This window comes from Chenopodium quinoa, unplaced genomic scaffold (assembly GCF_001683475.1).
Source record: "Chenopodium quinoa cultivar QQ74 unplaced genomic scaffold, ASM168347v1, whole genome shotgun sequence".
Classification (NCBI taxonomy): domain Eukaryota; kingdom Viridiplantae; phylum Streptophyta; class Magnoliopsida; order Caryophyllales; family Amaranthaceae; genus Chenopodium; species Chenopodium quinoa.
The window spans coordinates 325,573-353,357 of NW_018743331.1; the positions used below are offsets into that span (position 1 = coordinate 325,573).

At 35.9% G+C, this 27,785-nt stretch overlaps 1 protein-coding gene and 1 long non-coding RNA gene across 2 annotated transcripts; both read right to left on the bottom strand.

Moving 5' to 3' along the window:
• Window positions 1-4,618: 4,618 nt before the first annotated feature.
• LOC110737652 lies at window positions 4,619-5,722 on the bottom strand. The gene is made up of 2 exons (XR_002514428.1): window positions 5,559-5,722; window positions 4,619-5,006 (listed from the first exon to the last, which is right to left on the bottom strand). It is a non-coding gene; the product is annotated as an uncharacterized LOC110737652 (long non-coding RNA).
• A 2,180-nt stretch (window positions 5,723-7,902) lies between these two features.
• Window positions 7,903-11,414, bottom strand: LOC110737653 (beta-glucuronosyltransferase GlcAT14B-like). Its single transcript, XM_021917985.1, has 5 exons — window positions 11,143-11,414; window positions 9,919-10,711; window positions 9,758-9,833; window positions 9,552-9,667; window positions 7,903-8,882 (listed from the first exon to the last, which is right to left on the bottom strand). The coding sequence occupies exons 2-5, from the start codon at window positions 10,511-10,513 to the stop codon at window positions 8,383-8,385; spliced, it is 1,287 nt and encodes a 428-aa protein (XP_021773677.1). The 5' UTR covers window positions 10,514-10,711; window positions 11,143-11,414; the 3' UTR covers window positions 7,903-8,382.
• Window positions 11,415-27,785: the final 16,371 nt, after the last annotated feature.

Genomic DNA, 27,785 nt, shown 5'->3' on the forward strand with positions numbered 1-27,785 from the left:
AGTAATAATATAACATAAGTATTATTATATACTTTACTCATGGTTCTTCTGGACCATAAGATGATTATCCTTACTGCAATATAGCTCATTACTATTCTTCTTTAGACATTTTGCATTTTATACGGGAGTTTTCCAATGAATATAAGAATCGATTAACTCTCACTTGGTTAAATTTCAGGTTGATATTTCAATAACTTAGTCACCAATACTCTCCATGAGTTTGATAACAATATCAACATGGTCATTTTTCAGAATATAGAATTTAAAGGGCTAGATATTTGAATACGTTGTATATAAGTTCTGCGGGAACTTTTCATGCATGATTCATAACATGCTATTGGATCGTCATCATATAAAATTTCATCACAATTATAAGCCCATCGGGGTATAAGTTTCTTCTTGTAAGTTTTCATCATAATTATAAACTCGTCATACCACAAACATTCACATATAACACAATTGTTGTTGTATAGAGCTATTACTAATACATGCAATATGAGATGTAGAATTCATGATAAAACATTAAACAAAATATATATGTAATGAGTAATGCATCAAACTACATCCTATACATACAATGAGTAATTCATAAATTTAAAACTCAAACATGCATATAAATAAAAGACTCAAAAATGCAAACACTGTACAGTGTGGATTTCAAAAATCCATTTTCTAATTGGACTACTAGTCCATGATAAACTTTTGATCATTAGCATTCATATTTCATTGGACTTCTTGTCCATGATAAGTTTTTGATTTATTATCTTAGTTTCATGTCGACATCAAAGTGGACATATATTTCTGATCCCTTATGCACAAGTTCATTCCTTCTGCATATGCATATTATATATCGGTTCCATCATATACCGGTATCATCATATAATTCCTCAAGGTACAATTTTAATTTGCATGCTATTTCGACAATAATATCTGAATACATTTCTCATTGGTACCATCATAATTTTTCTTACATCATAGGCCATCTATTGTAATAATACAGATATCTATACCACTTTTGGGGTATTTCATACACTATGATATTTATATACTATTACAATATTAAAAGTGTTAACTGCACTATCTTGCCACATATCATATCTTTATTTTGGAATCGATCATACAACCCACACTTCAGGCGTAGTGATTCAAGTATAATTGTCAAGATTTTATCTCAATGTATACACATAATATGACCAAAATGTATCTTCAACGCTATGCAACATGAGTCATAACTGAATACAAATCATATCATAAATGTGCAACATATCTTGATAATATATAGACAAAAGTTGGCATATAACTTTTCAAACTATCATTATAGGGATCATCAAATTCTTTTCAATTTTCCAACTTTAGCTGATTCTTCTTCCCCTAAGTTGGTAAAATATCTTATTTATAAAGGCGTCTAATTCTATACCAACTTAGTATATAAATTTCATGTGCAACAAATTTCATCTCCCAGGATTAATCATATTCAACAAATTTCTTTCTCTTCTAGAGAATAATGAAATTGTGTTCTCTTCTAGAGATCAATATTAATAGGGAGTCATGAATTGTACAGTTGTCTATTTTCTTATTCAATTTCTTATGTGCTGACATAAAATAGCCCCAATCAAGAATAATGAAATCGCTTGTATGTAAAGCCACTATACAATGATCTCCTGGATCTTTGAAGACTTAAATAGTGTATTTGGTGAGCTTCTGGTCATCTAATACTTGACAATAATATATAAGTTATTTTGGTGAACTTCTGGTTACCTATTATTCTTTTGTATATATAAAAATCAAAACCTATTAACTCTTGAAATCTTCTTTTAACACAAACTATTTAAAATCACAATCCAAATATAGCTCAATCTCAATGTTATGTCTTGCCATTCAATTTATTTCATATATTTAACATGAGAGAGCATCGGCACATTATTTCTTTCATATCAAATAAAACTTCAGGTTTCCATAACAAGAATTTATTAAACCCGGATGGCCTAACTTTTAATTATCACATCCAATCACTTTTCCTTTAGTATTTAAATTACGGTCAGTTTTATGATACTGGTGATCACCTTATTAGAAATACTTTATGCATGGCAATGAGTATGATGTGATATAAGTACACCAATTCATGTGTTTCTTTCTACAATTGGCAAGACAATTAATTAATACTCAATTGATTGTAATCTTGATACATGCTAATCTTGTTGGATAGCACTTTATACTCTTCTAGAGTACTTTATATAATCATAATATATTTTAATGTACTAGAAATGATCTCTTCAGGAGATCCATCAAAATGTGTCACTTTCTCAAATTTGTCATTGTCAATTATTGCTCATTTTCTCTTCTAAGGATACTTATCGTTGTAACCCTTTGGATTACCACACTTTAGGTTTGCTAGTTTCAATAGCAACTGATCTTGTCCTTCTAGGACATCAACTTAATATGTACATTTATAGCTAGTATATAGTTAATGACATTTATTCATATCCATCTTCAGGATGGTATCATTCTAAATATTTGATTATCATGTGCGTGGCCACCTCTATTAAATAAATTATTGATATTTATGCTAGTGTATGTACCAAACTGACCATCAACATATTTAATTATTCATGTACAAAGATTACATAAAAATAATGGGATAAATATTATCTCCCTCTAATCCTTGCATATGGGGGTATAAAAATAATCCAACAATCTTTAAATTCCTTGCTCCTTTTAAGCCATAAATTCTTTGCAATGCATGTATCAAACAAAGCAAAGTTTTTTTTTTCTTTTGCCCAATTATATGAATCTTTATATCGAAAATTCTCAAAATTAAAGTATGGGCATAATGAATACATTTTTTTTTCAACTAAGTTGCTCAAAATGTCATCTTTAAATTCTTGAACTCGTAACACTATTTCTTACTCAAATAGATAATATATTATCATTTTTCCAGTTCTAACGAACTTCTCCATTATATATGATCAATAAAACATCATGCAAACGTGTTTGCTATCTTTTCAATCATACAAATTCTTGTTCACTTCTAAAAGTGAGTTAATCTAGTATCATCAGTTCTCACCCAAAGTTTGGCATCTAGAATACTATTCAAAATTATCTGTATATAAATTCATTCTTATACTTTATAAACTATTAGAAATTTCTAAATCATATAGGTACCTTCATTTTTTTCCAATTATTATTTATGACCCTTCATAAATTTAAGGAACTTCAGATATGAGTATTTCATGTTCAATCTAATCATCGTCATTCATATAATTCAACTTAATGCAGGCATAGAGTATCATATATATAATCGAATCCTATCGCACATTAATCAATATTTCAACAATGAAATCGTGTCAGTATTAAACAAAATTTGAAACTTAGTCCCAAAAATGGAGGGGGGTATACAATTATAGAGTATTAGTTACTAGTAGTACAATACTTGTCTTGACCATTTCATAGAAATTATATTTATCTCATATAATAGACATTATTGTCATCACAAACAATACTAATTCATCAATCAACTGCTTTCCCATCTAATTAATAAAATAAATGAATTTTCCTCAAATTCAAAATTACTTTGAATTTCTTTAGCAATGAACTTAACGCACCATTATAGTAATATACCAAACACATGCCATCTATATCTATAAAAAAACATACCTTGAGAAATTTATAATATTATAAATGAGGAATTAGAAATTAGCTTAGATAAATATATTCATAATTTATAAACTATCATGAGTAATTAATAACCTTAGATTATTAATAGTAACATATCACATTCACAAAAAGCTAATCAAGTCTGGTAGCAATCAGTAGGCATAATCATGAAATAAAAACAATTATTATAATCATAATTCGTTTACAATACCTTTTATAAAACCAAATACAAAGTAAACAATAAGAAGCTACCAAACTTGTCCGAGTTAAAACTAAGATTATTCTTTATGTCAACCAAAACCAATGAAATAACTAATCCAACCAAATGCAATTCTAATACTTTATAACATAGTTTATCACACGACTTAACAACCATTTTCTCCGAATCACACCTTCCTGATATTCACATACTCACTCAACATCAAAGGGAACAAGGCACAACAAAAAGTGCTATCTTCAATTTAATACTCCATATGAGCTAGTGGGTACTAAAGAAGTGATGAAGGAAAAACTCTCAGCTTTATCATAGAATAAAAGTACTTGGGTTTTCATTAAATCCTGTAACACATATCTAACGGGCAAGCTTTGGTGCCTAATTCAAGAAGGATTTGGTTAACATCTTATGTATTTCATAGGAATTTAGCTAGATCCAAAAAATAAAATAAAATCTACAACCATTAAAGTAGTTCATAACTAATATGCTTGAACACTCTATGATGATGGTAAACCACACAATTGAAAGCAACAGGTTGTATATATTAGATCATCATGTCCAAGAATTTAAAACTAAAAAAAATAAAATCAATATACTATGATCATCACATAATTCAACAGAGATTGATGATGAAACCACCGATTTCATTCTCCAAAATTATAGCTATTCAAATAAGACAAATTAGTCGAAACAAATCAATAGTTAGCCAAATTCAAATACGCCAACTTAGCTGAAACAAATCAATAGCCATATCCCAAATTTAATAAACTTCGTATTTCATTTCAATAAAAAAAAAACGGAGCATATAAATTAAATCAATCAAATAAATAGTCTAATAACCTATAATTATTTTATTTCAAGAAGTACAATAATCTGATAAATTCAATAAAATATGGAGAAAAGAATATAGTGATACCAGTAAAGTTGCTATTAAATTCATCTCCTTAGCGAGGTAGGGGTGATTAAGTTTTATCGTATCTAATAATTTGCTATGCTTGAAACTACACCCAATTGATGAGACAAGCAAAAATCAAGACGGAAGTATAATATATCGCTGAACCCAAATAACTTTCTTGCATATGATGAACTGCGTGATAAGATGATGGAATGTATAGAGTAAAAATCAGAGAGTGATAACCTGAAAAAAAAAAAAAAAAAAAAAAAAAAAAAAAGCAACTGAAATTAGAGTTAGATTAAATTAAAAAAAAAAAAAAATATACATAGCATAAATCTTACTCAGCAGTTATTCGATATACGGTGAATGACAATTAGCAAGAATTCATAGAAATTATAGATATGAGAATAATCAGGTACTTTAAAAACTAGAAAATTCATCAACAAATCAAATCTACAAAAAACAATCATTTTCATCCAATAATAACACACTTCTACCAAATCAGAGAAAATTGCCGGAAAAAATCGCCAAAATTGAAATTGAAAATGAAACATGTATGTAATTCACTAATATTCCACCCACATAAATCACAACTTGGTATACGGAGTATATATGGTGAAATTCACATGCATGTAGGGTAATTCATCAAAAGATTCTTTGATTCACAACAAAAATTTAAAAATTAAGAACGAAATCATAACAAAACTCAACGAATTCTAGAAACTTGAGAAATAAATTAAATAGACCAACTCTGATTTTCTATGAGAATTAAGAGGAAAATATAGAAAACCCAACCAGATCGAGCGGGGAAGAGAGAGAGTGATATTGGAGAGAGACGGCGGATTGAGGGAAGTTAGTAAATATGTATATGTATAGGAATCAAAAGAGTTATTAATTATCTAGAGCTTTGTTGCTGATAACGTGTTGTAAAATTAAAGAGAAGAAAAATAGGAGAGAGAATAGATTTATATTCTTCTTATTCAATGATGTACTTGTAAAATAATAAACATAATAGAGAGAATAGGTCTATATTCTTCTTATTCAATAATGTACTTGTAAAATAATAAACATAATTTGTGAACGACGTTTAACAACACCCTAATATATCCAGAATATCCTAGAATTATCATAAGAGAATGAGCATCCACTAGTATGTACTCTAGTAGACTTTAACTTTCCTAATTTTCAGTGTTCTAACTTCTATGCAAATTGTGTGGAATACAATTTAGCTAAATGACTTTACTGAATCGGATTTGGATAGAATATATGTTGATAGACTTTAACTTTTTTTTATCAATCTTGTTTTTTGAAACTTATATTACTGGAAATCACCCATATTACTATATTAGATACGGATGTGTGTTTAAATGTTCGATTTAACTACTTGGTGAAATTTTTATAATTTTAGCCTAAAATAAGTATCCTATCTTTGTCTGATCAGTGCCGAGGATTCAATATTGGTATTTTATGTGAAGTAATATTTTAAGAAGTGTTTGAAAAAACGCTCAAATAAAGGAGATAGAAATATGATATCGCTTCGTTCAAATTTTGAAATCATCATACTCGCTTTATATTCTTTTGTTGTACTTATTTGCTTTTCCACACTTTTCATTGCATTTGTTTAAGGTCTATTTTCCTCGGTTTATAGAAATACAAGATGAAGCACGTGTGATGCACGGTTTGTTTGTATTTTTTCAAATAAAATATTTAACTATATTTATATTTATTTGATAAACTTTGTGATATTCGTTTGTTTACTACTTGAATATTTTACTATAAAATGAATTATTAATTTTGTTTTTCATATTTAGATAAAAATTCCTAATATATAAAGATAATATTTTATTTCACAAAATTTCATATATGACTGGTCACACCGTAAGGTCGAGATTATTTGGTCAGGGTTACTCGGTTGGTCAAGGGTTACTTAATCGATCAGGGTTACTCGAACGATCAAGGCTACTCGGTCAGTGTTTTGGTGTGTCTCAACCGCCACACGATATGGCCGGCCACACAGTAAACGCATTGATTTTATTTATATAATTAATATAAAATTTTAGATCTAAAATAAATTGCAATTCCTTTTTTTTCATTGGCTAAAATATAACATTTTCCTATGTGATGCTCAAATAAATTTTTATTTATTATTATATTCCTATGTTGTGCTTTTAAAAAAACTGATCTTACGTGGCATAATAGCGTTTTAAAAATATTAATCCTACGTGGCGTTTATTTTTTTATTATAATTCTACGTAGCGCTTTAAAAAAATTAATCTTACGTGGCATAATCCGATTGTAGCGTTTTAAAAATATTAATCCTGCGTGGTGTTTTAATAATTTTTTAAAAATTAAAATCCTACGTGGCGCTCTAAAAACTCGGAAAAAAACTCCTCTTTATATAATCCTACGTAGCGCTTTAAAAAAACTAATCTTACGTGGCATAATCCGATTGTAGAGTTTTAAAAATATTAATCCTGATATATATATATATATATATATATATATATATATATATATATATATATATATATATATATATATATATATATATATATTAGTTGCAATAAGATAAAAAAAAAAAAAGGATTGATAAATTCATGTAAAATAAGATAAGCGCTAATTAGTTCATATAAATTCAATTTATCGTTAATAACATACGATAAGATTAAGTAAAATTTATGTGAACATCATTATCGCTAAAAATTAGTTCAAATAAGTTCAATTTATTATGAATAAGATATAATAAGATAAAGTGAATTTTATATCTACGTCAATATCGTTAATTATGTATTATAAAAGCTACTTTTGGGTACATCTTTCACTCAAAGGAGGGTTAATAATTCAAAATACTATTAATGTGTTAACTATTTTTTAATAGAAAGATTCCTTAAGCGGCTGCATGATTTCCCCATTGTTACAGAATGATTATGCATTAGCATTTGTCATTAATCATTATTGTCATTTGTCAACCAGTACCAAATTGCGTCGGTGATCACAAAAAAGCTTAAAAGATACCCTTGCACTATGGACTTGGTTGATAATTAACTGGCAACTATGTCCTAATACTTCAGTAGTTCTAATTGACACAAAATATAATCAAAATATTATGCACACAAAATTATTAAAAAAAAATATACAGTAGAAAATAAACTGAGAGGCTTAATTAATGTCAAACATCAAAAGATAAGTGATTTTCTGCACAAGAATAGCACTTTTGGACCTTCAGAACAACACTGAAGGAGCTCATATGTACTAAGCTTATTTCGAATGTGAGGAAACATACATCTCATGGAGTCACGAATGTAAAGAGAGTAAAAAAAATGTAAGTATAGTTTTAACAATCCACAAAAATCTAGCAATAATAGTCCTAAATCTAACCCAGCTAAGGCCAAATCACTGTTCTGTGAGCACCTCCCCCCCCCCCCCCCCCCCCACCCTCTCCCCCCAAAAAATCAGAAAAAGAAATTTCCATCGGTGTCCGATGATATATATTTGAGCATGTAAAGAACTCCCTGATGATGCTCTCTCAAAGCTTGATCTCCCAATGCGAAAACTATCTCTCTGCACATAGTTTCAGATGTGTGATATAAGTCAAGCAAGGAAGTCTTCCATGAAAAATCTATTTACATTGCCTGGTTAGGAATGCCTCTGCTGAGACTATTCTTGGTATAAGCTGACCAAGCCTTTGAGCTCCGCGAGTTGGTTTTACCTTGTCAGGATTTTTAACTTTGCTACAACGTGGCTTACCACCACACCAGCGACCAGGAGTAACACTCACATTTATACGGCCAAGTAATTCCCGGTCAATTTTATCCAATGCAGGATCGTCTTGCCTGAATTTCCGGGCAAATGCAGCATTGCTGCCAATCATCCTATCGGTGTCAGCTAAGGTAAGATACCGTGGGTGTTGTCTTGGAGGGTTATCCCAGGCAATATAGTGGAGGTCGTGGTTAACTGCAGTTTTAGCAAACTCCGGTGCATTGCAGATGACAGTGTGGAAGTAGCCTTCTGGAGAAGAGACAAAGTTTGTGTAATACATAAGCATGGTTCTAGGTAAGTTATCCCATCCCCAAATGAGGTATTCCACAAAATCATGCGAAAGAACCATCCATGCCGAACCTGCAAATCAAAAGATATCACAAACTGATAGTCTAATACAACATACATCTTCAGAAGAAACAGAGAAAAGAAATTGTATCCAAAGCCAATGTAGGAGGCATAAAACTTGTTCTGATGAGAGCCAAAACAGTAAATTGATCAGTTAATTTGCTCCCAACTCTTAAAGGGGTATGATCTTGAGAGGGACAATGTGTTTGATAAATAATTTTTGAAATTCTTGAAAGCAACCGCCACATTTACCCATTTCTCTATCCAAAGTAAACATAAAGGGCTACGGAGTATCAAAATAGAATTGTTCTTAACTTCTTATACTTGTGAAGTTGTGATAAGTCTTCTTATTTAATTTTTGGTGACATAGTGATCAGTCTATTTTCACGGCTAAGATTGACTTAATTATCTTAGAATATACCAAACTACAAGCAACATCAGATGGAGTAACTAGAAAATATCCTATCTCTTAACATCTCAATTTTGTCAGCTACAAGAGCATTAAACTTAATTCTTTTGGCCACCCCATAAACAGACACAAACAAAGAATTTCAGGATATAATAAATCAGTTTTCAGAGCATACTTTGATTTCCTAAATATTATTGGAAATGTACTGATTTCCTAAATATTATTGGAAATGTACCTAATTCCTAGAATTGACAAAGAAAAGAAAGACTAACCGGTAAATAATTTAAATGATGTAGGCAAACTTCTTCTCGGGTTAACCCGGAATATGTCTGATTTTTTTGATGAGTAAAGCCCAGGATCTATGTATAAAGGCATAGCCCGTCCAGCCCTGCAGAACATATGACAAATACATACATCAGCACAACTGCATAACACATACACTTTACAATGAATTAATAGACAGATAAATTGAGCTTACTCTTTCCAACCTAGTCTGCTAGTATGGTCAATAAAGTTCAGCTTCCGATCCAATTTCGAAAATGAGTATATGAGATCTGTGCAGAGTTACATGATCAATTTAGAAACACAAACCAGAATACAAACATAGATAAATTGCAATCTGTTAAGAAACCAACTAACCATCTTGGGTGACTAGAGGATAATCTGAAGCACTGAGATTGATAAACCAATCCCAGTCATTATATTTCTTGAGAAGAATAGCACAAGCATGTAGTGTATTTGAAACCATGGTAGGGCCTCTATAAGTGACCATGTTTGCTTTCGTGATCATATGCACATTCCCAACCGTGGAAAACAGCGTATCATTATCAATTCGTGCAGCCAGACTCAATCTTTCGTCCACTGAAGACTCTAAATCCAAGTGAACAATATACTTATTCCTTGGATGATACAACGCCTGCAGCGTTCTCCATAGCTTCTGTGAATCACCCTTTGATCCAGAAACCAAATAAGCAAATCGAGGGAGCGGAGGCAGGGCAGGTGGTGGTGGAGGCTGAGACACAATTGACTCGACAAACAACGGATTTGTTTGATTCACCGATGACCTAGAATAATGAGCTATAATCGTATTGATGGAGGGGATAGAGCCGATAGACGAAAGAAGTCCCATGTTAAAGCATGATGCTAACACAAATACACAAAGCACTGAGGTTATCACAAGAGGAAATGCCCATCTCCTCTCCATATTCAATGACACTCCTTCAAACCCTTTCATTGTTGACCTTCAAACTTAAAAATCTTCTCATCTAACAAAAAAAAAACCCTCAAAAACCCTTCAATTCACTGATTCTAAACAGAATCAATAAAAATTGAATTGAACACTAATACTGTCCCAAATTCTAATAAAAAACTTGCATCTAAACCAGCTTTTTCTCCTGATTTAGCAAGTTCTTCAGTATTATAGCATCATAATCTGCACCAAAAACATCAAAACAATGAAATTTTTGCATCAAATCTAAACATATTCAAGGAAGATCTCATTCCATATAAACCCAATTAATACTTAATTAATTCTCAGCTGACCAATAACTATATTGCTAAAAAAGATCAACTAAAAACATACAAGTATAACTCAAATTGATTACTACTTCATTCAATGAAACGATATTTCAATAACATTAAATTAAACAAATTCACACCAATAACAGACGAAAGCGAAAAGCAAACATATATTCGAAGCAATTTTACAGTTACATACAAAAAACTGACCAAAAACATCAAAAATAAAAAATTACAAAGAGCATAATGCAATAGATTTTCAACAGAAAACGAAAACCAAACAAAACCCAGAAAAATTAAACACAAATAAAAAATACCTAGATTACAAAAAACTGGAAAACTCACCGGAAAAGTAATGAATTAAGAGCTTAAACCATAAAATGATAAAGAAAAGCTTGAAACCGTATTAATGGCGGATCTCGAAGTGAGAGAAAAAGTGGGAGAAAGTTAAAGGGGGATGTTTTAAAATTTATATATACAGTAATTGTTGTTTCAGCGTTTCGATTTAAATCAATTTTATGACTTTAATCAAAGAATTATGAGAGAGAAAGCGAAAAAGGAATTGGGAAAAATAGAGTATGGTTGGTTTTAATATGTACGGATGTTATGAGGTCATACTTGAATGATAAGGAGTTAAGGACTTAGAAATACTTCGTATAACATTATTAAAAATTTTAATTTTATTGTTAATTGTATGATTTATAGGGTAACGTGTAAAATCATAATTTGATACGAAGTTTGGTTAATGCAGGCGAATTCATTGAATTTCTGTTTTTATTATAAAATTGAGAGATTGGAATTTTGATTGGTCCATTTGTTGACCTCTAATAAGAATATTTGAACGTGAGTCCTTAATTGAGTGGAAAAATATGATTAAACGTCAATTTAGGGTTATATTCACACAAAAAAAAAAAAAAAAACGCTTATATTCTTATGTTTTTTTTTTGGGAGACTAGTATGTTTTATTGTTGATTATTATCTTTATAACTTTATTTAAAGATATTAATAGTTATACAAATTTTCATGTGTGGTTGGCCACATCGTGTAGTCGGAGTTACTTATTCAGGTTAACCCCAAACTAATCGAGTAACCCCTTACCGAGCTTCCCTTGAATAATTAACCACAATCACATGGTGTGACCAGCTCACGCTGTAATAGTTAGCGTCAAAAAAAAAAAAAAAAAAAAAAAAAAAAAAGGTGGACGGAGGAAGTACCTTGAATTGGTTACAAATTGTTTGAATTTGGTTCAATTTAGGGACGTTTGCTATATTGCTATTTGTATAACTTTAATCAAGTATGAATCTGTTCAATAGGATTGGTTTGGGTTGATATATTTTAAAATTGGTATATCAAATTTGAATCGAATTGAAAGAGTTTGATCGAAAATATTTGTTAAAAAACAAAATTAAAATGAGTTAATTAATCAAAATTTTAGATGGCATTTCAATTTTGATAATAAATATTATTAAAAAAAAACCATAGTTAGGCCCTTTTCACTTTACCTTAAAATAATAATATTCAAAAAAAATAATTTCAGTTCAGTAAAAATAATTTCAATTCAGCAAAAATAAGTTCAGTTCAGTAAAAAAAAATTCAATTAAGTAAAAATAATTTCAATTCAGTAAAAATCGGTAACTTTAAAGAAGAAATATAAAAGAGAATCAGTAAAAATAATTTCAGTTCAGCAAAAGTAATTTTAGTTCAGTAAAATTAATATCAGTTTAGTAATAATAATATAAGTTCAGTAAAAAAATAATTTCATTTCAACAAAAAAAAGGTGAAGTAAACGGGGCTTTAGACCTTTTAATTTTTAACTTTTATTTTATTTTGGAGACTAAGCTAGTTACACCTTAGACCTATTAAAATAGAAAGATCAATAAGTAGTCAAACTTAAGTGTGAAACATTGAAATAATGACACTAGAATTGTCAAAAAAAAAAAAAATAATGACAATGGAGATTATTATCGAAGTATGTTAGTACAATATGAGAGCAAACTAAAGCAAGAAAACACGAAATGACAAAGGAAACTAAAAAAACAGGATACCAAAACAAATAATAATCAAAACAACCAGAAAAGAAAATGACGTTGACGAGCACAAACAGCCAACCAGTGAGTTGGAACAACCCAAAGACAAGGAACCTTACTAATCCAGCAGGAATCAAATAGGAATCAAATTGTAACAGAATATCTCTAATAGCCCCCAACAACCAAACAAAAGACATATCATCCGAACACGAACAACATAACATGGAAACCAGAACTGTGTTCTCTGTATAGAGTAGAAGACTCAAAAACCCTTTTCGTCTAGCAACCTGAAGAGCCCATAAGCAAGCTAGTAATTCCGATTGTAAAGCTGAAGAAGTCTGACAGGCTCGGCATACCCACCCAAAACAGTTGGGGAAAGCTCCTCTCTGAAAATCCAACCTACCTCCGCAGTCTGATCACGACTGTTCCAAGCACCATCAAAGACTATAAAACAATCTGCAATACCGGAATACGAGCCATGTAAACACCTAGATGTAACAGGGGGAGGACACGAAAATTGACATCGCCGGAAGGACGAAACAGAGCTAGAAAGCTTATCAGCCTCAAAACTACGCGATACCCAGCCAATCTGGAGAAATATGAAGAACTAAAGCAAATAGAAGTAGTTATTTCTCCTTCTAGATTCAACTATACAATGGAGTAATAATCATACCACATTTCGAAATATATGCTTATGAATTATGATGAGTTATTTACTTAATTTTTACTCATTTAAACTTGTTTAATCTTATTTGAATTTATTTTATCTTATTAAAACTTACTTTGCATTTTAGTGGTAAATTGAACTTAGATAACTATTATTAACCCTTATCAAAACTAGTCTAAATTTAATTTTTCTGAACTTATATCATACAAAGTATAACACATATTTATATTGATCCAAATAATTTTTTTTTCTTTTTTTTTATCATATTATTTACAAACATATGACTCATGACTCGTGAGCCATTAGGCATTTAGGCCTAAATAAATTGTGGTGTATTTTAATTTGAATTTTGGATTGTATTCAACAAATTAAAACTTGATTGATCACAATTCATACAAATTTGAATAGGATTAAACTTAATATTTCAAAACCAAAAGTTAATAATTATGATTGGATTATATTACACATTAATCCAACCAAACACCAAATTTTACACTCCCAGTTTGATTGTCGAGTGATAGGTTATTTGATATATCTATTATTAGTTGGATTACTTGGATAATAATTAATTAGTCATAATAATAAGTTTGGGTCGAACCAATTTCGAATACTTTTTTTTTGCATACTATTTGGATTCGGGTTAGTTAGAATTGGATTTGTTGGGGAATTTATCCGTGGAAAGGATTCTATATTTCTACCATGGAGTAGATGATGAGTCTATATTATATATATTTTTATTCCCGCCCCGCGGTCATATTTGTGCTTATTTGAGCTCTACGGAGCTATTTTTATTACTAATATACGTTTTCTAGTGTTTTTGTAGAGTTGGTATTATTTTGTAGGAATTTGCAGATTTATGACAATTTCCGAGCTTATTGAGTCACTACAAAGATATTGGAGTTTGATCGTATTTTATGACCGTATATTTGAAGCCCAAGGCCTAGTCAAACAATTTTGGTTCGGTGATTAAGGGTTCGATTAATAAGTTACAAATATCCAAGTTGCAATCATAGACCAAGCAAAAGAGTAGAAGATTGGGCCAAAGCATTAAACGGCCCAATCTTACTAATGCTCATCCTGCCTGCCAGGCGTGAAGACTGACCGAGCCCGATCGTGCGGCAAATGCCCGATCGAGCGATTATGCTGCAAGGTGCATTAAGTAACACTCCGTATCTGATTGGGGCCTTTTCATTATAATTGAGTAACCCTTGTTTTAGTGGGAGTTGGATACTTGTATTATGTGGTTGACTTTTCTTATATAAGGAGGTAGGAGTTACGTAGGCTGGGAGGTTAGTTTAGGAGATAAGCCTTTATGTATAGTTTTAATTTTAGTTTTGTTTCTCTTTATTATTTGTTTAGTTTTAATTTCTTGTTCGTAGATGTTCTTCGACTTTTCATAATTAGTTTTATTGTTATTTTATTTTCTTGTTAATTTAATACTATTGCTTTAATTATGCTTAATTTAATTGCTTTGATTAGTTTAGATTTAATTATGTGCGAATAGTTTAATTCTAGGGTTTTGGGAATCCATGAATAATATGAAGGAATGATCTATTATGTTGATTGTTATTGTTTTAGATTAATTTCCTACTGATTGATATAATGCTATGCAATTAGATTAGCGCTGGTTTAATTGTATGAGTTACGCAATATTGATTCGACATATGAGAATTGATGTTAAGGCTTAGTTTCAATAGGCAGGTTGATTTATAAATGGTTAAGTCAAGATTCGAGAGATGCGATTTAATATCGCTAAATGAATTCTTTGATTGTAATACGTAGCGAAAGCCCTTTATAATCTGATTAATTTATGCATTGATAATTGATTGTTGTCTTTCATCCCGGAATATTATTTATTGGTGAACCTGTGCCCTAGGATTTTATTTCATTGATATTCTCTTAGTCTTATTTGCTTAGTTTAATTAGTTCCCTTAGATAAATTCACATAAAATCATATTTGTTACTTGATAATTTAGATTATAATAATTTATTAGAAATGAAAGAACATCGTTTCCCTGTGGATTCGACCTTACTTCCCTATTTATTTTAGTTAGTGGTTTTAGGAATTACTTTTGATTAGGTGATACGACTAGAGCCTGTCAGTAGAAAGGTAGGGCTTGTTCTGTTCAACTTAATTTTAGTTCAGTTCAGTTCAGTTCCTAATTTCCTTCTCTCATAAACAATTCATTTCAGCTCTATTCAGTTCAGTTCAGTTTGGCCCCAATCAGTTCAGTTTAGTTCAATTGTTTTTAGTAAATCGAAACATGCCCGTAGTGTCCCGGAATCCAGAAATAAACTCTTCACTTCTTTTCTAAATGGCTGTTATTTGATCCTTTCATTACATCTAAATTGTTACAAACCATTTAACTTTCAACCTTTGGAAGAAAAAGGTTATTGAATCTATACTTTATATGGTTTTACTTTATTCACTATTGCTTTAGTACCATAAATTCATAATGTAATGCTTATTTTTATTTTCATATAGTTAAAATGTAAACACTTTAACCAAAATTCTCATTAATACACACCAAAAGCATAGTCATGTAAGATATTACTAGATATGTCTCAATGTGTGATTTAATAATATCAACTTTTTATGATTTTTGTTAATGCGTAATTAAAGATATCGATTGTCAAAAACACGAAGACCGTGTAAAATGAAATAATCACAATATTTTTTTTTATTTGAAGAAAAAAACATTTCATTAATAAAAGATATTCAAATGACACTTAAAAAAAAATTCCTAAGCATTCCTGAAACTACCAGCGTTCCTTTTTATATGTTGTATGCTCTAATATTTAATCAGTTTTAACATTTGGAGGATTTATATGGAGGTCGTTCTTGATTGGACCGGATTGGTCGCTTGATGGTGTATGTGATTGCCATACACAGTGAATTCATCATTCAACCTCGACTTGGCGTTGCGTCCTCGTTAAACTAGTTCAAAGTATGCCACATTTCTCTTCACCCCGGAAGTTAATTGGGTTATCAAGTGACATACTACATACCTTTTTTGGGTTCATACAACGAATACATGCATATGGAATTTGTTCCAAGGTAGAGATTGTTGGGTTAGTGTGGCCCAAATTCTATAGCCTAACTTATTACATCTCAAGGTTTCTAGAAATTTCTCGTATATTGAGAAAGTGATGGAGAATTGTGGAAGAATCTAGAATTGCTGAATGGTTATGAAAATTCTAAATTTATGTGGCAACTTAAAGAGTGTGTCTAGAAGATTCCACACACTTTTTCCACTTCCATACATCACCTATAAATATAAGGTGTTGGGAATCATTTAAGAGCATGTATCCACCTACATATCCTCCAATACTCCAATACTATACACTCTTCCCTCGATACATATCATGATCGGATATCTACATACAAACAATCTCCCTAATCCACTATTCCTATTTTTGTACAACTTTTTTGATAAATTTTTTCCACGTTAAATATAGTGTGTCCATTTCTTTACTACTTATGTTAAAGATGTCCATAAAAATAAAACTTGGATCGTATTCCACTATCACAATGACGTTGATAACCAAGTGGAGCGATATCGTGTTAAATTGGTTAAAGAATTTGCTAAAAGGGATTAATTCTCCAATTGTTAGACTTACAATAGTTCAAGTGGTATTGGCAACTTGTGCTACTGAAGAAATGTATATGCTCTACAGTCTACCCAAAAATAAAATAAAAAACACTTAGTTTGCAAGTTATACAAATCTTTATATGGTGTCAAAGAGGCAAATGTTTTGTAAAATTTGTCTAGTGTTAAAATAATACATTTTTTATGGAGTGTTAAAAATCATTTTCAAGTTTTTGTCTGGCGTTAAAATACAAAATATCCTTAAATTTATGATAAATAATTTTTTTATAAATTTAATAAATGTCCACTAAAGCCCCATAAAACATCACATGTGAGTCATATAAATAAAAAATACAAAAAGAGGACTTGCATGCATGTGAGTGTATTAATATAAAAGAAAGAATGAAAAAGAACTCGCATGAGAGAATAGTTAAAAACTTTTTGAGACTGGAATAATTGCTAAAGGTTTTGAAAAAATTTACACGACCTATTTGTTTACACTTTCATTAATTAAGGAATTGCAGTGGAGATGAGTTGTGGGAACAAGAATAACTTTGTGTTTGATTGGTTGAATTGCTATCTTCAATTGTGTTATGATTATAATTGAAGCTCTTAGTGCATATTTATAGGAATTTCACATATTTCTACACACATCTAACCTTAAACTTATGGCTTGAACAATGCCACTTAATCAGATTATTGAGATTATTATTCTAGAAAATAAATAAATAAATATTGATATGCAAAGCTAGAAAATTCCATTTACTAGATTATTGATATTATTCTTACTTACAAAAAAAATATTGCCACTCATGGCTTGAACAATGCCACTAAAAATTGAAAAAGATTTTTCCAAGGCTCTCCAAAGAAGCATAGAGTTTTCCCCAATTTAGTGTTTCAACCCTTAACAGGTCGTCTTTACATCCAGGCCTCGTTTGGTAACCTCATTTGATTTGGTGTAAAATTATTTTTCCATTATCTCCCATTTTCTTTTGTTTGGTTTATGACGAGGGGAAAAATAATTTTCCTAATAGTGAAAAATTGCAGCCATAATGGTGGAAAACATTTTCCTTTCCAAAATAAGGGAAGACACATTTTCCTTCCTTTTCCTTACCTGGCCTGCTTTTTACTTTCCTCTCATCCGTCCGATCCCCACATTTCCAATCCTATTTTTAATTTCTCTTTAACTTTCCTTGTAAGAACCAAACACATTAAAACTATCTTACAAGTGTGGTTTTACTTGAAAATATGTTTTCCATTGAAAATGCTTTACATTAAACCAAACGGGGCCAATGTAAGACATTTTCAACGAAAAAATAATTTTCTTGGAAAAAATATTTTCAGGAAAAACCACAATTGTAGATTCTTTTTACTTAGTTTGGTTACTTACAAGAAAAGGTACAGAGAAATTAAAAATAGGAGTAGAAAGGTGATGGTGGATGAGAGGAATGTAAAAAGAAGGTAAGGAAGAAGAGGAACATGTAGCTTCTCTTACTTTACAATGGAAAATGTTTTCCACTATAAAGGGTGTAATTTACCACAATTGGGAATATTGTTTTTCAACCTTTCACAAACCAAAAAAAGTAAAATAGGAGAATATGGGAAAACCATATTATCCACGAAAACATTTTACACCAAACCAAATGGGGCCTTAATTGAAGAGCTTTCCAAAGATTCTTATCATGGACCTGAAACATAATACTATAAGAAAAGAATAGACGATTAAATTAAAATGTCATTTGGAATCAACGCATTGGTGAAGGAAAAGTCAGACCAATTTACCAATGTTTAATTGATCAAGCAGTCTAATAAGATTAGAAACAATTAATTTGTGACTTGAAATTTAGTAGGCTTGACTTTGAATGCAGATTTCTTTCAAACTATAATTTATTTTAAGGTGATTCAAGTTGTAGGTGTTGGCTTGTTTCAATAGATTTTCAATGGTAGGTCATATGCCCTTTTCTGATTAGAAATGAGAAAATTTTGATTGTTTTACGAAGAACTGACGATGTTGGAAATTTGCTGATGAAAGACTAGACCAGGCACAAGTCTGTAGTTTCAATTTTTTGGTTCAATAGATTTAAGCTAATTGTTTTATGGAATATATCTTAATACTAGTTTTTGTATGATGAATATTTGAGTTATTGAGTATATTTGGGGAATAATTTAGGTTTTTATTAGGGTTAATAATTGTTTTGCTTCGTTCACCTTCATTAGAAAAGTTTTAAGGTGTTTCTTTTTTAAATCTAGGTGATTAGGGGATTTTTATCCACCAATCACCATTTGATACGTGGACCAACCAGGTTTCGCCACATGTCCTTCATGTAGGCCAATCGGAGCCTGCCACGTGTCAATCAAAGATACGTCCTCCATGGACCAATTGCGACGCGACACGTGTCCACCCATGCCAAATGGGAAAATCAGCCAACAAGGCCCAATCTTTGGGAAGCCCAGTCAGCCTTAGGTTTAACCTAAACCTAGTATTGGCACGCATCCCAAGGCATATAAATATGCTCATTAATCCTCATTAAGGGGGGATTACGCACATTTAACACTCTTACCTAGAGAGACTAAATTACATTTCCGCATTAATTACTCCTTAATCAAGTACTAACTTGACCGTTAGAGGCGGATCTCCAATCATCCGGAGCATCCGTTTGTTTTGCAGGTACAGGCGTCCGGTTCCAGTCTCGAAATTGTAACTCTCACGCAGGACATCAGAAAACCCCGAAACATTTTGGCGCCGTCTGTGGGGAGAGTACTTTTGAGATGGCATCCACGTCTGTACCGACTCCTGAAGAGAGGCGTCCCCTAGACGACCCTCAAGTTCAGTCGGACCATGATACTGAAGAAGAGTTCGAAGTTGAAGCTCATACAGCTTCAGACGGGACCCTAAGGCCCCGGCACACCCGTCATACCGAAAGGAGAGAACGGGAAGATCCTCAAACTGGACTCAGCGATCCAGTCGGCGCACCACCTGCTCAGCAGCAGCCGGCTGATGGGTCTGCTCCCATTACAAGGAGAGAACTCATGACCTTCATGAGGGGCTTCAAGGGAGAGATTCAGGAGCTGATCAATAAAAAGACGCCTGCTCTGGCCAAGGAGCAGTCGGCAAAGAAACCTTCCTCTTCAGGGAAGAGGAAGCATGTTCAAGGGCGAGAGGCGACCCCTCATCCTAACTCAAGGAAGTGGGAGCCGCCTGTCCTTAATTTCACAAAGTACCGCTTTCCTACTCCAGGAAAGAGGAAACCCGTTCGTCATATTCAGGCGGATGGGTCGAAGAAAACATATACAGATGCTCGGCTATTGCTAGAGCAGAAGAGGAACGACCGACTGACAGAGTCGGCCTCTACTTCAGATTTTCAAGACAGTCTACGCAATAATTCTATGAGGTATACTCAGTCACATAATGAGAGTCAGACAGGCGGTACCTCCCGTCAGTCTGGTTTTCATAGTGACCAGGCGGTACCAAACTTACCATTTGTACCACAACAACAATATTTCTTACAGCCACCTCTGTTTGGAGGACATGCGGCAAAAAATGTCCAACCTATGGACTGGCAGCTACGGTTGCTTAGACTTGGGGAACAGCCGTCGGCCTTCTCCAAGGAAATTACTGAAGCCGCTCAGCCGGCCAAAGTGAAAAATGTGTTAGTAGGCGCCTATGACGGCACTACTAACCCAGAAGACCATTTGATGGCATTCACCAACCTGATGTACCTTCAAGGGTTGGATGATCCCACTTGGTGCAAGTGTTTTCCAGCGACTCTTAAAGGAATCGCACAACAATGGTTCGGCAACCTGCCGACTGGTTGTGTGAATAACTTCAGGACGCTTGCTTACTTATTCACCTCCAACTTTGCCATGAACATACCTGCGAAGAAGACAACCCTTGATTTAGGGACAATTCAGCAGGGTGAGAAGGAGGGGCTTCGTTCTTACATCAGGCGGTTTAACCTGATGAGAATACAGATTCAAGGGCTACCGGATGAGGTGGCCTATACTGACTTTTTTAGAGGCCTCAAAGACGGGTCGACCTTCAAGTTTGATCTGGTTCGAAAGAGGGTGGCGACTCTTCAAGAAGCTTTGATTGAAGCAGAAGCCTATATACAGGCGACTGATCTTTGTAGTACGGGAAAACATTTGGACGGGAAGAGCTTCGACAAAAAAGGACGACAGAAACAGTCGTCCAACAAAGATGAGAAAAAGAGAAAAGAGGTCTGGGCGGCTGATTCCTCTAAACAGCTGGCTCAGAAAAAGAAGAAAGAATTCAAACCATACTCCCCGAAGTATGCGTTTAACAAGGATAGCCAAGCTATCCTAAAAGAAATCAAGGGACGGATCTCAATTGAGAAGCCGACCCCCATGAAGGGTTCTGCGTGCAATCGGAACCAAGGAAAATTCTGTGATTATCATGAAGACGTTGGTCATGAAACCAACGAATGCATCAGTCTCATGCGGTATCTGGACTGCCTGGCTGAGCAAGGCGATCTTGACTCTTATGTCAAGAAATCCAAGGGGAACACTTCCTCGAAAAAGCAGTCGGTCAAAAAGAATCAACAGGCCAACAACTCTAATACAGATGATGCAGTCGTCTACACCATTGCAGGCGGCTTCTCAGGAGGCGGCCCCACTATTAGGGGCAACAAAGACAATATTAGGCGGCACTATGTCATGCTCAATCCCAAGAAATGTGTATTTGGGGTTGAGTCTGGGAAATTTCTTGGATTCCTTATCAATCAGAGAGGAATAGAGGCGAACCCTGAGAAGGTGCAGGCGGTCATCGACATGCAGTCGCCTCGTACCGTCCGAGAGGTTCAGAAGTTAACAGGTTGTCTGGCGGCTTTGGGAAGATTTCTAAGTCGATCAGGCGACAAATGCTTATACTTCTTCCTGGCCATTAAGAAAAAGGCAAGGTTTGAATGAGGGCCGGATTCTGAGGCGGCCTTCCAAAAATTGAAAGTTCACTTGCATTCCTTGCCGAGGCTGGTCAGCCCTTTGCCCAAAGAAGTACTTTACATGTATCTGACCGTCTCAGATCATGCTTTAAGTGCTGTCTTTCTTGCTGAAAGAGACGGCTGCCAGCTCCCGGTCTACTTTGTCAGCCATGTACTGAAAAGTGCTGAGTTGAGGTATCCCTTAGTGGAGAAATTTGGTCTCGCACTCTTCATGGCTGTTAAAAAATTGAAGCCCCACTTTTTGGCACATGCAGTCGTCGTGTATACAGATCAACCAATCAAGCAGCCACTGACCACCATGGAGTCGTCAGTCCGGATGATCAAATGGGCCATAGAAATTCAGAGCCTCGAAGTTACATTCAAGCCTAGAAAAGCAGTGAAGGGGCAAGCCTTTGCTGATTTTATTGTTGAGATGACTCGTCCCCCTGACTCTCAAGCTCCAGACCAAGTCTGGAAGGTATATGTGGACGGAAGCTCTACTTCAAATGGTTGTGGAGCAGGCGTCATATGTCAGTCGCCGGAGGGCGATAGGTATGAGTATGCTCTACGTTTCAGTTTTCAGGCCTCAAACAATGAGGCAGAATATGAAGCTTTACTAGCTGGAATCCGCATGTGCAAGGCGGCAGGGGCAAGAAAGATAGATGCTTGTTCTGATTCACAATTAATAGTGAGTCAATACAATGGTGAATACGAAGCAACCCATCCGGCAATGATCAAGTATTTACAGGCGGTACGACAAGCAGTCGGATCCCTTGAGGATTTTCATCTGACTCAAGTGCCGAGATCAGAAAACAACCAGGCGGATGCTCTTTCAAAATTAGCATCCTCGGCCTCCTGTGATACTCCCCGAACTGTTTTCTGGGAAGTAATGGAAAAAAGAAGCATTGAGGAAGACCCCATTGGAATCCTAGATAGAAGTTCAACCTGGATGGATCCAATCAGGGCATATCTGACAGACGACACCTTGCCGGATGATCATCACCAGGCGGCTGCACTGAAAAAACGGGCAGCCAGTTTTGAAATGATAAAGGGAGAACTTCACAAAAGAGGGTATCTCCAACCCTGCTTGAAGTTTGTTACTCCAGAAAAGGGGCGAGAGATACTAGACGATCTTCACTCTGGTTACTGCGCTTCCCATATAGGCGGCAGGTCGCTTGCCCAACGGACAAGGCGACAGGGCTACTTTTGGCCTACTCTAGAAGCAGATGCAATGGAGATGGTGAAAAAATGTGACAAGTGTCAAAAGTTTGGAAAACTAATTCACCGTCCGGCTACTGACCTCACTACCATTCAAAGTCCACTACCGTTTGCTGAGTGGGGCATGGATATTCTGGGTCCCTATACGCCTGCTACAGGTGGTAGGAAGTACATACTTGTTGCAGTCGACTACTTCACTAAATGGGTGGAGGCGGAGGCTGTAAAGGGAATCAAGACGAAGGATGTAATTTCGTTCATCTGGAAAAATGTCATCACTCGGTTCGGGGTTCCCATGTCTATGGTTTTTTATAATGGTCCCCAATTTGAGACGCCTGTTCTCAAAAGCTGGTTGGGTGACCAAGGTATCGCACACTACTTTGCATCAGTCGGCCGTCCACAAGCAAACGGCCAAGTAGAAGCCTTTAATAAAATCATCTCAGACGGTCTTAAGAAGAAGATTGAAAGAGCAGGCGGCCTATGGGCGGATGAACTACCACATGTTCTCTGGGCCATTAGGACGACTGAAAAAGGGGCGACTGGAGAGACTCCATTCCTCCTAACCTATGGTGCGGAAGTTGTTCTTCCAATTGAACACTACGAGCCGACTCTTCGAGTAATGTTATACGACGAAGAGGCGAACTGGGAATCCATGCGCCTGGCATTGGACTCACTCCCAGAAAGGAGGGGCAATTCCGTCTTGCGCCATGAAATTTACCGTCTGAGAATGACCAGATCATACAACAAAAAAGTACACAGGCGTCCACTCAAAGTGGGGGACTTTGTACTAAGAAAAATGGAAGCAGTCGGTAGGGCTAATGAGTCTGGCAAATTAACTCCCAACTGGGAAGGACCCTACCGAATCTATGAAGAGGTCAGGGACGGTACCTACCGTCTGGAAGCACCAGACGGCCAACCGTTGCCTCGAACCTAGAATGTAGATAATCTTAAGAAATATTATTTTTGAATGATGTAAATAGCCGAGAGCTACTTAATAAAAGTTTGCTGTTTCATTCAATTTTGTACTAAGAGGGGCATGCCTACTGACAAACAGTCGGCTACTCTCCATGTTTTATTTTCCTACTTAAGAGAGGCATGCCGCTTGTTCCACACAACCGGCTACTCTCCCACAACATGGTTCACCAAGAACTATCAAAGGCTTATGGCCGAAATGATCAGATCAGGCGCCATGCCAACTGATTCAAACAATAAACTAATCCGACCTGTCCCAACATCATAGCAGGCGTCCGGCGGCATCCATCCGGATGAAATTCGTCGCAGAGAGCAGCTCCCTTTTAGGTGGAACATTGTTCTATAAAATAATTACACGACACCTATACGACTGTCTAACCAAGACAACCACGTAGCCGTTTCTCAGACAAGGATACCTCTCACTTAACCTAGTAATTAGGTCCAACAAGTGTTTGCAGTAACCATCCGTGTCAGTCGACCGACTGAACTACTTGGGATAAGAATAGTCGGTACCTTATGAGTTAATAGCCAACAAACATTGGCGAATAAAGGGGAACAATCGGTACCCACCGTTTGAAGCCCCTACTACTCAGTTTCTCGGCGTCTAAGTAACAACCATGTTTACTTGGTCACTCCTTAAAACTTGGTATAAAACTAAAAAGGTGTTCAAATATCGCCTGTTCTCACTAAGTTAACACAGCAGGGACTAGCCGGCCCAGACCGCCTAGTTTCTCTCGCTTAAAACCATGGCAGGCGAGAAACCATCTTCCTACTTGGTTAATACTAAAAATGACAGGACCGCCCGCCTAAAGGGGATCCAGTCTTCAAAATAAGTCAGATACCAGTTGAATAAATGGCCGACTGATCGCCTAGCCTGGAAACAGACAACCAGTCGTCCAGGGGCATAGGCAGCGTGACTACCCCTTACTTGTCTAGCGTGACTACCTTTTACCTGTCTGCAACTATCGGCCATGCAAGAAACAGTCGGTATAGTATGCAACTGGATATTAGAGTTTCGATACTTAGCAAAATAAAAGCGCAAATTCGAAGAATTCACCGCAAATTCAAAGAATTTGAAGCATTTTGGCAAAAAAAGTCGACCTAAAATAATGGTCGCTTAAGTTATATTAACAGCCGGCCACAAAGACCGGCATAAATATTCAAAACCCCGGCCCCTTGGCCGGGTAAAAGATACAAAAGAAGCTGGCCATTAAGACCGGCAAAATATTCAGAGCCCCGGCCCCCTGGCCGGGTAAAAGAAAGCAAACGGCACGCAGGCCGAAGAAGACATAAAGCTTAAAATGGGGGCAGATCTTCAATAATAGTAGCTGCCGCCTGGTCAGCATTCTTCTTGCTTGACTCGGCCTCAGCTGCATCTGTTTTCGACGCATCCACCCCAATCGGCACTATGGCCACTATCGGATCCTCATCCTCCATTGCCTCGTCCTCAGCAGCCGCCAAGATCTCTTGATTGTATCTGTCGGAACAATGGCGGTACGTTTTTTCCCATGAGGCAAAGTCGGCATTGGGGAAGAGGCGGCCCCAGGTCAGGCGCTGAATTTGAGCCGAGTCTTCCATCATCTCTCGGACCAAGTCTTTCTTTTCCTGCTCGACCTTTGCCGAGAGCTCCGTTGTGAGACTCTTCTCCTGAGTCGCCAAGCGCTCTTTAACGCGCTCCAAGGATTTCTCCAAGACGTCGTATGTGGTCATTTTTTGGCGAAGAGGTCTCAGCTCGGCCTTGAGATTGTTGATGGTCGCCTCCAGCTCATTATTTTTCTTCTGGGCCGCCTCCAACTGAGCCCGGATAGCAGAAGTAGCCTGCGCCTGATAATAAAAAATATCAGTTGTCAAAATCTCATTTTGGGCAATTTGAAACATTGACTTATCACAGTTAGAGGCGGCCATAGCTTTAGCAGCCTTTACCTCTTTGTTCTTCCTATCAAGCGGCTTGCGAAGGCCGTTCACTCGGAGCAGAGCCTGATCAAAAGGAAACAGGCGTCAGTTTTCAAACAAAAAACAAGCGTCCTGGAGTTTAAACGACAAGAGTATGCTAAGTATACCTCAGCTAGGACCCTTGCGATTCCGTCTAGGTCAAGGGTGCCGACACCCCTGACCGCCTCTCTCTCAGCCGGAGGGACGGCTTTGATCATAGACTTGGCCACCTCGATCAGGTCCGGTTCCTGAGGGTCGGCTGCATCAAGCATAAACAAGCATGTTAGACTTAGTAAAAGGGAAGCAAGTCTGAATTCGCAAGGACAGGTCCATACTCCTAGGCGGCTTGATTGGAGTTTGAGAGGGGGTGGCCGACTGTTTCTCAGTCGCCGCATTTTTCCTGGCCGTGCCAGGAGAGCTCGCAACAGTCGTCCTCCGGGTCTTGGAGTCCGGCTGTTGGGAAGAAGAAGTTCTAGGAGTGCCCGTCTAAAAAAAAAAACAACAAAACACGCGGTCAGTCTCTGCGTAAACCCAACTTCAAAAAGGAGTGTGTGTGAAAGGCTTGGAACTTACCAAAGGCGCCTCCTTGTTGGGAGAGTCGGTTGAAGATTGTTGCAAGATAGAGGCTCGCAACATAGCCGCCGCAGTCTTGGAAGCGGTGATCTTGCTCATGGCGTCCACTGCAAGGATAAATACCAAAGTTAAATAAAAAGTTATAACAAGTAATGCATGGCAAAAGAGAGTATTCGACAGGCCGGCTACCTCTTGGACACCGACTGCCGAGGCCACAGGCGGCCAAAAAGTACTCGTCATAGAGCCATTTAAAGCTCGGGACGCAGTGCAGGGGTACTTGCTCTCGCACCCCTGTAGTAGAGTCGACCCTCGACTCTACTTTGAAGAGTCCTTTGTCCAGGATCTCTTTCTTAGCCTTTGGAGGAACAGGCGGCATGCTACGGCCGCCTGCAAGAAGAGGCGGATCCCTGTTCCACCTGTTGAAGCGCTTGTTCAGCTCTGTGTCTGAACTTTCAATGATAAGGAAGGTGCTTCGCCAATCCTTCCATTTATTTTCTTTACCTCTTGTCATGAGGTAGCCTCTGTGGCTCGTCAATTTATACTAGCCGGTACCGCCTGCCTTAGGGGTTCGGCTGAGGTAATTCATGTGGGCGAAAGCCTCGAAGTTTGGCTCCACCCCGTGCAGTTCGCACCCGGCCACATAGCCGAGAACGTTGAACCAGGAGTTTGGGGCTAACTGCCATAACCCCAACTCATACCCATCCAAGATCCGCTGAACAACCGGATGTAGTGGGAAGCGCAGCCCAGCTCTGATGGCCGCCTCGTAGCAGCCGAAGCAGGCGCTATCGTAGCTGGTACCAGCCGGCCAGACGATTGTGTCCTCTGGATCCGGCACAAAAACTAAAAAGTCGGGGCCCATTGTGTGGTTCGCAATAAAGCTCCCCACTTTCTCTTGCATGGCCTTGATTCGGCCTTTTGGGACAGTGCAGTAGTAAGGGGTATTTTGCTCTCTGTAAGAGGCGGATGGCTCCGCCCAATTGTCCCCCTTCTCAACTGCGTGAGAAAGCCTCGCCTCTTGTAGGCGGTTGTTTTTCTCTTCTGTGTCTAGAGAAGTATGACCAGAAGAACTAGACTC

What these genes read in the sequence shown, in the direction of transcription:
- LOC110737653 (XM_021917985.1), bottom strand. Translation starts at nt 10,513, where the DNA reads ATGAAAGGGTTTGAAGGAGTGTCATTGAATATGGAGAGGAGATGGGCA. An exon ending in TCCTCTAGTCACCCAAGATG is followed by an intron (nt 9,834 to 9,918) that starts GTTAGTTGGTTT and finishes AACTCTGCACAG; the next exon opens with ATCTCATATACTCATTTTCG. An exon ending in AGCAGACTAGGTTGGAAAGA is followed by an intron (nt 9,668 to 9,757) that starts GTAAGCTCAATT and finishes TATGTTCTGCAG; the next exon opens with GGCTGGACGGGCTATGCCTT.